We start from the raw sequence: 11,767 nt of genomic DNA, 5'->3' as shown, positions 1-11,767 counted from the left end.
CACCAAATATATAATTCCTGTCAACCAGGCTGCAGGTATTTGCCACATTTTCTAGATAATGTTTTAATGTTTTCTCTCTTTTTTTTAGATAGAAATTTGAAAGTGTTATTTACGTCAACGGTATTAATTTATGTTTAACAAATTTTAGTAGTTGCCATTTCTGTGGTTATTTCTTTAGGAAAGTCAAGAACATATGGTGGTTGTATATTTTGTCATCAAACATTAAAGACACTGCCAATTTACAAAAATATGCTGCTAAAAGAGCAGTACTTGCGGTCTTCCCATCTAATATTTAGGATTCATATTGCTGTATAGATAGGATAAGCACCTGATCTGAGCACCAGGTCCGTCATTACTTCCGACACATAATCCTGATAACATTCTAAGTGGACGTAACAGCCAGTACCACTTGTGTACTGCAAATCCCTGCATTTGTCCAGAAAACAATCTCTAGGTAATTAAACTTTAATGCAGTGTTATAGAAATAGAAAATTTCAGATTTTATTGTTCTTTATTAAAAAGGAGAACCAAAGCCTTAAAAATAATAAACTTAGAAATGCTGTATGTTATGAATATTTAGCTTACTGAACTTAGTGTAGGGAAGCAGCTTTAAGGGCAGGGATTTGCCGTGACAAATCTCTGTTGTTGCGAGCAACTAATCTCCCTGCAATGCCATCCCATCGGCTAGAATGTAAATCACCGGTGGGATGGCATACACGTCGCTGCAATGTCCCGCAGTCGCCCGAAGTTTCCTCTGAAGACAACTTTGTGCGACTGCGGGACATCGCAGCAACATGTATGCCATCCCACCAGGGATTTACATTCTAGCCAGTGGGATGGCATTGCGAGGAGATTAGTCGCCCGCGACAACAGAGATTTGTTGTGCACAACTAATCTCCCCGTGTACCCCTGCCCTAAGGGGTGGACCATGGGTACCTTTGCAGCATCCCTTTAATCCAGGTGTTCCCAACCTTTCTTACTTGTGAGCCACCATCAAATGTAAAAAGACTTCAAGAGCAACACAAGCTTCATAAAAGTTCATGGTGGTGCCAAATAAGTGCTAAAATTGGCTATTAGGTAGCCTCTATGCACACTATCAGCTTACAGGAGGCTTTATTTGGTAGTAAATCTTGTTTTTATTTAACCAAAACTTGCCACCAAGTCAGGAATTCAAAAATAAGTTGGTAATCAACATGTTGCTCACAAGCCACTGGTTGGGGATCACTGCCTTAATCATATAAGACTCCTTCTCCTCCTCTAACCCATTCAGCCCCTCACTTGGAAATTACTTTGGCTGTTGGCTATTGACCATGCTCAGTTCCAAGCTTAGGCAGTAAATCTTCTCAGCTCAGGTTACTAAACATGACTCCTCCACTCTAGCCACCAATGAAGAGATGGCTTTTCTGGTTCCTCTAGAAACTCTGCTCTAGCTGTCTGCCTGTGTAGGCCTGCATTCTTCATTGCATGAACTTTACACTTAGTACACACCATTGGTTGCAGGAAAGATCATTCGTCCACTTCACTAACGTTAAGAGCTGAATCATCAGATATGTAGGTAGAAACAATAGAATTCTACTCCTATCTGAACATTCAGCTGATGATTGGGTGTCTTCAATGGCACCAGATCAAAATTTTCCACCCTGGCCGGTTGACAAGACAACAGATATCCAAGGCTTTTGCAGATATCAGTTGCCTCATCCACCTACCATACACGCACCAAATATTGTACGAAACATCGTTTGTGTGATAATTTCGGTGCTAAGATGGGCACTTTATGGGTCTTTGCGAACATGCTGTTAGAGGGGAAAATGGCTACAGGGTGAATGCTGTTTGTTTTAGGAAAATATGATGGTGCTGGCGAAAGGAGGGGATATATGCAATACAAATGATGCACTTTGGGTGGGAGAAATGTGCCTAACTTATATACAAAGGACCTGATATCAGAGCTATTATGGCAATATTGTAGCTAGTATCCCAGGCAATGGGGGTACTCATATACTGTAGGAGGCTTTCTCACATCCAGTTCTCAGGTGCAGACATAGCTTGTGTTACATTTTTGACTTGACCTTTTGTGAAAAAAGAGTTTTTTGGAACATGGGTGGGTCATGAAAATGAGTTTGAGAACAGGTTACTAAAAGTAGGCATTACATATAGAAAGTCAATGTTAAAGGGGTGGTTCACCTTCACATAAATAAAGCTATTTTAGCAGATTGGGTCATTTTGATAAAATATATAATATCTCTTTAAGAAAATATCTAATGTTTTAGAGAATATTACCTCTGAAGATAGCATTTTTGTATAGGGCAGTGGAGCCACCAGGAGAGGGGGTCGCCGACCCCTTTCTGTACAAGCCTGTATCAGCATGTTGAGGGTCTGTGTAACTCTGAGTACTGGCAGTAGGAGCTTCTATAGCTAATACACGTCTGCTTCCTGTCTCTTTCTTCCTGCCTCTTCTCTGATTGGCTGCTAAAGTTACAGGCATGTAATGTGATCCCTGCTGCTGTCTCCTGCTATGATTGTTTGGGGTGGGAGGGGGGAAGCTCACATGTGACTCACACTGCAGAGAAGGGTCGCTTCTTCTCCCTTAACTGCAGCTATTACAGTAAGTTTTCAACAGCTTATTCAGACACATATTATCATACTCAGGAGAACATAATCTATCATTTTTTGGGTAGCAGTGCCTCACAAAATCCAAACACGAAGTAGATTCAATTCCTCTGGTTACCCTGTTTACATCACAAAATAGAAAAAAACATAGGTTTTATGATTAAAACAATAGGCAAAATGCCTGTTCATTGCATTTATGTTGAACAAGGTGGTATACTTCCTCTTTAAGCAGGGGATTTTGCATTTACATAGACAAACTTTATGAAAGGAGACATTTTATATAAAGTTCATATTAAGTTATATTATTCATCCTCCCTCAAAATGTGAAATGATGCAGAAAAAAAGATGTTTTGAAAGCATTTTACCTCCTAAAACTGTCAAGAGAACTGAATAGACAGCCACTAAAGTCAGAAGCCAGAGTCAAGTGAAAGATGGGAGTGTCGCTTAAGTCTCCCTTAGGAAGTGGTCACAGCACTGACTGACAGGTTTCAAAAGAAACACAGGATTTCTTATCTCCTTTTTTGGGAACATGTTCTTCGGTGTCAGGCTTCCTCTCTTTCAGGGCTTCTTCAGGTTTGGGCCTTGAGTCTGCTCAGTTCTCTCCTCTCACCCTCCCTTCTCCTGCTCCCCCCTCCCATAAAAATGCATAAGAACTCACTTCCCCCCACCTTTAGGAATGTGTGATCTGAGCTTCCAACGGCTATAACTGCAGCAGCAAGCTACCAAGACCGAGCTAAAATGGCAGCAGCTATCAGAGGGAGCTTCTGTCGCTCGTTACTCAGGTATAGTAAAGCTTTCTGCTGAATAAACTACACCAGGCTCTGCAATTTGATGTTAGACTAACAGACCTATAGTTTTAAGGCTGAGAATGGCTTTTTGAATAACAGCACCACATTAGGAATTTGCCAGTCTCTTGGCACCATGCCAGACCCCCAATAGTACCCTGGGATGAATGCCATCTGGTCCTGGACATTTTACCATTGTTTACCATTACATTACATTCAAGTAACCCATGCGTCAGTAGTTATATTAATAAAATTGGGTCTACGTAAAAGGAAACCTTCATTAGCTGGCTCTCATCAACCAACTGACCCCCCTGTGATAATAAGGGTGTCAGGAGCAGCCACAGGTGGGCAACCAGGGGTTGCTTGTAACAGGCTTATAAAGCCCGTTAATTGTCTGATTGCAACCACCTGGGCTAATTAAGGGAGGAGAAGGTGAACATAAACACAGAAGGGAAGAGGGGTTAACATAATGTTTAGGGCTGGATGCCCAAGGTACGATTTTGTCGCACAAAAAAAAGTAATTGTTAAAGAAGGAATAAGATCTGGGTCAAATTTATACAGTGGCACAGTGGAAGAAGGCAGTATGTATGTGTGAACCTTTTTCAAAATGTGTTAATCATTTGAAAAGCGCAAGAAATTTTTTATATTGTGGTATTTAATGCCAAGTGCAATAAACAAATGTTATCATTCATCCTCCCCATTCTATTGGAGAGGGTGTTACACATGAGGGAATTTTTTGCATATGTGGTGGTCATGTATAACCTCACTCTGGACTGACATGTTTCATTAAATCTCAAGTTATCTGATCAATTTATTTTTCCCGATCCATCTTTGGTGCTCTTAAGTATGAACCTGGACATTGCACAATTCATTTAATAACAGCATCCTTTACTGCTATAGCTCAAAAATGGGAATACTATGAGCCACCAACATATAAAAAAATTATAGTATTTGTGTCTCAGAACTAATGCTACAAGAGAATGTTGGCATCAGCTAATATGAACAAGACCTCTTCTAGTGAATTGTGGTACCCTTGGATGGAAATGTTCCCTATGAATAGTGAAGTATGCTGAGTACTTAAATGTGTTTTTTTGTTGTTTTGTTTTTTCTCCTTTTGTTTGTTTGGCATGTGTTTATGGTAGGTACTTAAGACTTTGTGGTCAGATGCAGATTCCAATTAGAACTGACGTTCTAATTGGAACTTCTAAATGTTCAGATATGTATGGTGAAACACAAAGAGAAAAAAAATTAAATTGCACTGATTTTCTTCTGTATCTTTGGATCAGTGGCATAACTAGAAGTCACAGGGTCCCCCTGCAAAAAAACTATGGTGTCCCCCCCACCTCAACTCAGCTATCCCTGCTATGGGCAACTTTAAATCTGCCTCTAACTGCACAGGACAGGGTTTGCATTTGTGCAGATTCAGGTTGAAATCTTTTAGTGCTTCCTCATGTCCACTTTGAAAGCACACCAAACAGAAAGAAACTAAACGTAGTGCTCAGTCAAAAATACAGTGCCCACCGATGCAAACTGCTTTAGTTTCTTGCTCTTGCTACTAAGTTGCATATAAAAATGAAATAATTATCATAGACAGACTTTTATCATGATGGAAGTTAAAAACAACACTTGATTGCAGGGGCGTATTTAGGTCCAGTACTGCCCACCGAACCCTTTCACACGCACCAACACAGCGGAAGTGACGTCACGGGCAGCAAAGCCTGTGACTCCCTACCCCCCCCCCCCAGCTGTGGCATTTTGTTTTCAAATAAAAAAAGAAAATATTGGCACCCAAGGGCCGCCCTCCAAAACATGCTGCCCTAGGCACTGGCCCCAGGGTGCCTTTTTTTATAAATATGCCCATGCTTGATTGATTACACGTAAATGACCAGCTGGATGGTAGACCCACATGTGGTGCTTATCTAATGGCACAGGACCAACCTGAATCACTCTGCAGTGGACTGGGAGAGACTGGGTACCTGGTACTTAATCTAAAAATGAATCTAATACATCAAACACTCCTAACAAAATGGCAAAGAGGGCCTCACTAACTTACTCTGCTCTGAAATCTTCAAGCGCTCCTAGTGCCACTGTAAATATAAATACTCCAAAATCCCTTTGGATGTGTTACACTTATTTAAGCACATGCGGACATACAGTGCAACTACTAGGGATGCACCAAATCCACTATTTTCGGATTTGGCTGAATCCTGAATGCTTCATAAAAGGTTTGGCCAAATAACAACCCAAATCCAAATCCTGATTTGCATATGTAAAAGGTTACCAGCTGCAGCTCAGCCACCAAGTAACCAACACCAACCCACCTGACCCACACAGAGAGTGAGGCTGCATGAGAGCCTTTAGCTGCAATCAGCAGCAACAGCTACCACTGGTCACTTCAAAATTTTGGGAGTGGCAGGGAGTATTACTATGATGATAGTGATAATTATGTCATTTTTATATGCAATTGGGTAGCAGGAGCAAGAAACTAAAGCAGTTTGCATAGTTTAGATCACATCATAGGTTATTTGCTGGGTTGCTTTGCACTGTATTTTTGACTAAGCACTGCATTTAGTTTCTTTTTGTAGGGTGTGCTTACAAAGAGGACATGAGGAAGTACCAATAAAGCTTGTTATTGTGCAAACAGGGAGATTTTAGCCTGAAGCTGCACAAATGCAAACCCAAATAAACGCTGTCTGTGCAGTGACAGGCAGATACAATTAAAGTTACCCATAGCAGGGATAACTGCTTTTGCACAAGTTATTTATTTTAATTCTGCCAAACAAACCCATTGCATAAAATCCTTTCCAGGCCCACTTGTAGCTGCAGGGTCTGCTTCCTCAGTGGTTACTTTGGATCAACATAGAGTCTGAAGGCACATGCACAATCTAAGATAATCATGGACTAGCTCCAACTGCACATGCACCTGCAAGCTCTATGTTGACAAACTAACCTGAAATAAATGGTGCTTGTGAATTCTGCTGCCCTACTCTGCATCTATATGTCAGGTTCACAAACTGGAATGCTTTTCTATTTAACAGATTCAGTGCATTACGTGGGGACAGTTACCCAACTGTATCCACCAACATGTTTTGCAGTTATCAACAGGTCCCCTAAAATTATACTCTTGGTGCCAGAGATGTAGCAGCACTCTGAAAATGACTGTGGACCAATAGATCTTCGATGTTCCGGAAACAACTTATGGAAGTTTTAGGAAAGTGACCCACAAGATTCTATAAAGACAGATCATTATTTCAGACATGCCAATGTGTGTGCAAACTGACCACCAACCCAGGTGTGTTTTCAGCCCCTGAGCTGCCCGAGGTGGCTCCTACGATGCCACTCCCCTTCGCCCCTGGACGCTTACCTTTACAGCGCTGGAGGGAGTGCAGGGAGCCGAATTTCCATTTTAAAAAATGGAAATATGGCTCTTAAAGTTAACATGAGTGAATTTTTGCCGCCCCTGGTAACTTTGGGGGCGCTGCCGCCTGAGGCGAGTTTCTCAACTCCCTGCACCTAACAATGGCCATTAAAAGTACCAGTAAAACACCTTTCTGTTTCAATTTCAGTCTTAGCAAGGTCCTCATGTCACTAGTTCCAGCCATGGCCTTTGCTCTCTTTGCTAGAGATTTACTATAACCACTGTTACAGACTTGCTGTTAGTTCCCTAGAGCTGGATTCAAAAGTCCCAATTTCAATAGAATTCCTTTTTTCTCATAAACATTGTCCAATCGGAATCCCTGCTTTTAGTTTTATTGGGTGGCACGTTTCAAAGTGTAGGAGAGAATTGGTTGCTGTAGCCTTCCGAAATAAATCTGTATCTAATGTACCATCCTGCCCCTTTGAAACAGTGACATCCAAAAAATCAACCGACTAGTCTAAGATGGGGAAGGTCAAATTATTTTGTAGGCAGTTAGCATTCGAATGAATAATAAATTCACAGAATCGGGCATCCAGGTCCCACCAATGACTAAAATATAATCTATAAACATCCACCATCCTACAATGTGGTAATTAAAAAAACTGTTCTGTGATACATGAACCATCTCCTACAACCCCAGGAGTAGATTTGCTGTACCATCCAATTGTACAGAAAAGCCTGTGATAAATCTAAATCACTCTTTATAGGTCCCTGGTAAGACCTCACCTTGAGTATGCAGTGCAGTTTTGGGCTCTAGTCCTTAAGAAGGATATTAATGAGCTGGAGAGAGTGCAGAGATGTGCAACTAAACTGGTAAAGGGGATGGAAGATTTAAGCTATGAGGTTAGACTGTCGAGGTTGGGGTTGTTTTCTCTGGAAAAGAGGCGCTTGCGAGGGGACATGATTACTCTGTACAAGTACATTAGAGGGGATTATAGGCAGTTGGGGGATGTTCTTTTTTCCCATAAAAACAATCAGCGCACCAGAGGTCACCCCTTTAGATTAGAGGAACAGAGCTTCCATTTGAAGCAGCGTAGGTGGTTTTTCACGGTGAGGGCAGTGAGGCTGTGGAATGCCCTTCCTAGTGATGTGGTAATGGCAGACTCTGTTAATGCCTTTAAGAGGGGCCTGGATGAGTTTTTGAACAAGCAGAATATCCAAGGCTATTGTGATACTAATATCTACAGTTAGTATTACTGGTTGTATATATATAGTTTATGTATGTGAGTGTATAGATTGGTTAGTATAGGTTGTGTGCTGGGTTTACTCGGATGGGTTGAACTTGATGGACAATGGTCTTTTTTCAACCCTATGTAACTATGTAACTATATATATATAAAATGCATCTAAATATACTGATAAAATTGGTCATAATACAGTGTTCAGCTTTGTTTTTACCAAACAAAGCTAAAGCAAGGTTACTAGACGTAAAAATTTAATGGGATATTAGACTTCAGGAGATATTATGCAAGCTGCACAAAACTACACACAGATAAAGTAAGAAATAATCCAAACCTTGCTATATATCTGATCCTTTGTTTCCAGCCAGAGGTGAAAATGAGCCACTAGTTCTTTCTCAGAGTCACTAGAGGACACTGCAAAAAAACATTAACCCATTTAGAAAAAGTATGTTTACTATTTTGTAGAAAACAAAATAATGCTGAATCTTTTTATTATTTCTGCAGTATTACTTTTAAAAGGGGTTGTTCCCATTTAAATTAAGTATGATGTAGAGAGTGCTATGAGGTATATTTGTAACTGGTCTTCAGTTTTATTATTTGGAGTTTTTAAATTATTTAGCTTTTTTTCCCATCAGTTCTCCAGTTTGGAATTAGAGCCCCTATCAGGTTGCTAGGGTCCAATTTAACCTAGCAACCAGAAAGAAGACAGTAATATGAATAAAGGAGGGCCTAAATAGAAAGAGAAGTAATACAAAGTAACAATAACATTGTAGCCTCACAGAGAAATAGTTTTTTGGCTGCTGGGGTCCATTTGGAACCTAGAAAGAGTCAGACGAGGAAGGCAAATAATAATTCAAAAACTATAAAAAACTAAGACCAATTGGAAACTTGCTAAAAATAGGACATTCTATTACATACTCCGTTAACCTGTAGGTAAACCACACCTTTAACATTCTCAAATCTCAGACCCATTTTCCTTCTTTCCTTCACTTCCCTATTCTATTATGTGTGTGTACTGGGTCTCTCTTAGTTTGTGCTCTTGCCCTGTTTGTATCCCTTTCCTCCCATGCTCTCATCTGTACTGACATATGCCACCTCACCTGTGTTCTCCTGCTCAATTTACCATTTTAATGTTTTTGACCGCCACCTGATAACAATTTGCTGACTGAATTAAAATCTAATTTCACTCTCTAATAAATTAGCCCCTTAGTATTTCTAAAAGCAATAAGTTAAGATTTTTACAATCAACTCACTTAGCAGATATAAAAATATAATGTAATGTAATTTTTTTTCACTGAACAGGACACAATACTCAAACATGAGCTCAACGTATACAAGTTGTAGTACTTACCAACGCACTTCCATTGCTGAGTTTTCTCTCTAAACTCAACAAATGGAGTAAAACTGGAAGAAGCAACTACAAACAAAACAAAAACAATATTTATACAAAAAATATAAACTTGGCTAAGTAATTCATACCTAAATGTAAGTAAACTTTTCAGTCAAAGGGTTTTGGAATTCCTGTGTTTAAAAGAATACTGTCATGGCAAAACATGCTTTTTTCCAAAACACATTAGTTAATAGAGCTTCTCCAGCAAAATCCTGCATTGAAATCTGTTTTTACATTTAATTTTTAAATTTCCCATGGGGCTAGCCATATTCTTCGATTCCCAGGGTTGCACAGCCATGTGATCTCTGCTCTGATGAACTTTAGTCACACTTTACTGCTGAGCTGCAAGTTGGAGCGATACCCCAGCTTCCCAGGTATCCCTTGCCCTTTCGGCAGAAAGAAAAGCCACAGGGAATGCCTGGGAAGCTGGGGAAAGATGGTGAAAAAATGAGGAGTGATGGGACAGGGTAATTAAGCAATTAGAGTTACAGGTTAGCATGTGTTAAAAAGTAGATAATGCTTGCGTCTTTACAAGCAAGTTTCAGCTGAAATCTGTAAAGGTAACATTTCACACTCCTCTTATTTCTTCCAGCAAACTCACCTTTGCACTCCCCACTCAAGTAGATGAGAGCAGGGTGCACCAAATCACACCAATTTGGAGCTACTGAGAACCAGCTATTTAATGTACTAGCTGGTAAGGACTGCCAATCAGATACCTTATCTTCAAGCTAAAGACAAAAACAGAATACAACTCACAGAATGATTAACAAAAGGTAAAATGATCAGGTTTAAAATAAACAGATGCAACCAAACCCAAACACATTTGCACAAACTTTTATAAGCAACCAACTGCTCATACCAGTGGGAGGCTACAGGGCCCTTCCATTGTAAGAATATCCAGGAGAAGACAGAAAAAACATGCTGAGATTTCATTAAATGGAAGTGGAGGTTTCACATCTTCTAATGGTCTGCAGAAAGATTAAAACAATTTAATTTAAAACACTATTCAAGCAAACCAAATACTATGTTAAATAAAACTAGTAAACAAATGGGAAAAAATAAAGCATATCGTTTCTAGAATTCAACTTGAGAAGGAAAAATATGCTGGTCTATGGCTCTGTGCTGACAAGTGTCAGGCAACCTCCCCATAATGCCAGTTAAAAAATATTCCAGTATAAACTGCAAAGAATGACCAAATCTAAACCTTAATTACATGTGTGGGGCAATCACAGAATAGTATTAGGTGTGCTCTAACAACCTGCTTTCCAATCCACAAAAGCAAACTGGAAACAGTGAATGCTGTATGATCACTGGCCAGTTGAAAACCCTAATGCTGCAATTCTTCAAGAGACATGATTTCAGAAGGAGGTCCACTTAAAGGCCAACTACACAGTTTAACCATGCCCTCTTCTTTTCCAACCAAGATCTCTCTTACTATTTAAGTATAAACCCATTATACAAACATAAAAATATGTTAATTTCCAGATCCTGATTTTAAACACTCTTCTTTTTCTCTGTAAAATTAAGCTAGCACCCTTTCCTCAATCTTTATTATGCTTTAAATCCATTCTGGGTATTTTTAAACTTAAAAAAAAAATTGTAATACTCTTAAGCAATGGTGCTCCAAGTTAAAGGGATACTGTCGTGATTTTTATGGTATAAGTTTTATTTCTAAACTACACTGTTTACATAACAAATAATTCACTCCACCATTTAAAAAAAAATTTCTATAACCAACAAATTTTTTTTTTTTTTTTTTTTTTAATATTGGTGTGTAGGCAGTCATCTCAGTGTATCGTGCCGGAGTCTAAGCTTTCAGAAGGAGCTAGCCCTACACATGAGAACTGCTTTCAGGTAACCTTTTGTTTCTCCTACTCCCATGTAACTGGAGGAGTCCCAAGCCAGACTTGTATTTCTTACTATTGAGTGCTATTCAAATATCTACTGGGAGCTGCAATCTTGCTACCTTCTGCTGATCGGCTGCTGGGAGGGGGGTGATATCATTTCAACTTGGGGGCTGTAGATTAATTTGTTTAGTGCATTAAAACAGTAGTAATAAAAATACATGTATATAAACCTTTTTTTACTCAAATTATGGCAACTCACTCTTCCTTCACAGCAGTCAAAGTTACTTGAGGTGTCTCAGGAGGCAGAACGGCAGGCATAATGTCAGCTTCATCAGGCATGTCAGGGTAATCTTCCACCTCTGTTTTAATAGTTTTAAGCTTTTTTTTCTTCTTGTCATCTTTCTCTTTCACTCGTTTTTTCATTGATCTCTTATGATTCCCTACTGGCAGCAAAGGAGCAACATTTCAGGCATTACCCATAAGATTTCACTGCCACCACCACCAAAGTGTTAGAATGAGAATCCTTTTTAGGTTAGGTG

At 39.6% G+C, this 11,767-nt stretch overlaps 2 protein-coding genes across 2 annotated transcripts in view; one reads left to right on the top strand and one right to left on the bottom strand.

Moving 5' to 3' along the window:
* Nucleotides 1-3,329: 3,329 nt before the first annotated feature.
* Nucleotides 3,330-11,767, top strand: part of nfrkb (nuclear factor related to kappaB binding protein) — a 45,887-nt gene continuing 37,449 nt past the window's right edge. The window contains exon 1 of the mRNA XM_031904947.1: nt 3,330-3,389. The gene's annotated coding sequence lies outside the window, so the exon portion shown is untranslated. The remainder of the gene's footprint in view (nt 3,390-11,767) is intronic.
* LOC116412090 (nuclear factor related to kappa-B-binding protein-like) lies at nt 8,278-11,668 on the bottom strand. The gene is made up of 5 exons (XM_031905591.1): nt 11,488-11,668; nt 10,241-10,349; nt 9,983-10,109; nt 9,343-9,408; nt 8,278-8,405 (listed from the first exon to the last, which is right to left on the bottom strand). Exons 1-5 carry the CDS (start codon nt 11,649-11,651, stop codon nt 8,293-8,295), a joined length of 579 nt encoding a protein of 192 aa, XP_031761451.1. The 5' UTR covers nt 11,652-11,668; the 3' UTR covers nt 8,278-8,292.

Source organism: Xenopus tropicalis, chromosome 7 (assembly GCF_000004195.4).
Source record: "Xenopus tropicalis strain Nigerian chromosome 7, UCB_Xtro_10.0, whole genome shotgun sequence".
In the NCBI taxonomy this organism is placed as follows: domain Eukaryota; kingdom Metazoa; phylum Chordata; class Amphibia; order Anura; family Pipidae; genus Xenopus; species Xenopus tropicalis.
This window is presented reverse-complemented; position numbering and strand designations above follow the sequence as displayed.

Excerpts from the sequence above, each read along its gene's own strand:
- LOC116412090 (XM_031905591.1), bottom strand. The coding sequence starts at position 11,651 with ATGAAAAAACGAGTGAAAGAGAAAGATGACAAGAAGAAAAAAAAGCTT. Across the intron at positions 10,110-10,240 it reads GGCCCTGTAGCCTCCCACTG|CTTGAAGATAAGGTATCTGA; the intron begins GTATGAGCAGTT and ends TTTTGTCTTTAG. Across the intron at positions 9,409-9,982 it reads CTTGAGTGGGGAGTGCAAAG|TTGCTTCTTCCAGTTTTACT; the intron begins GTGAGTTTGCTG and ends TTTTGTTTGTAG.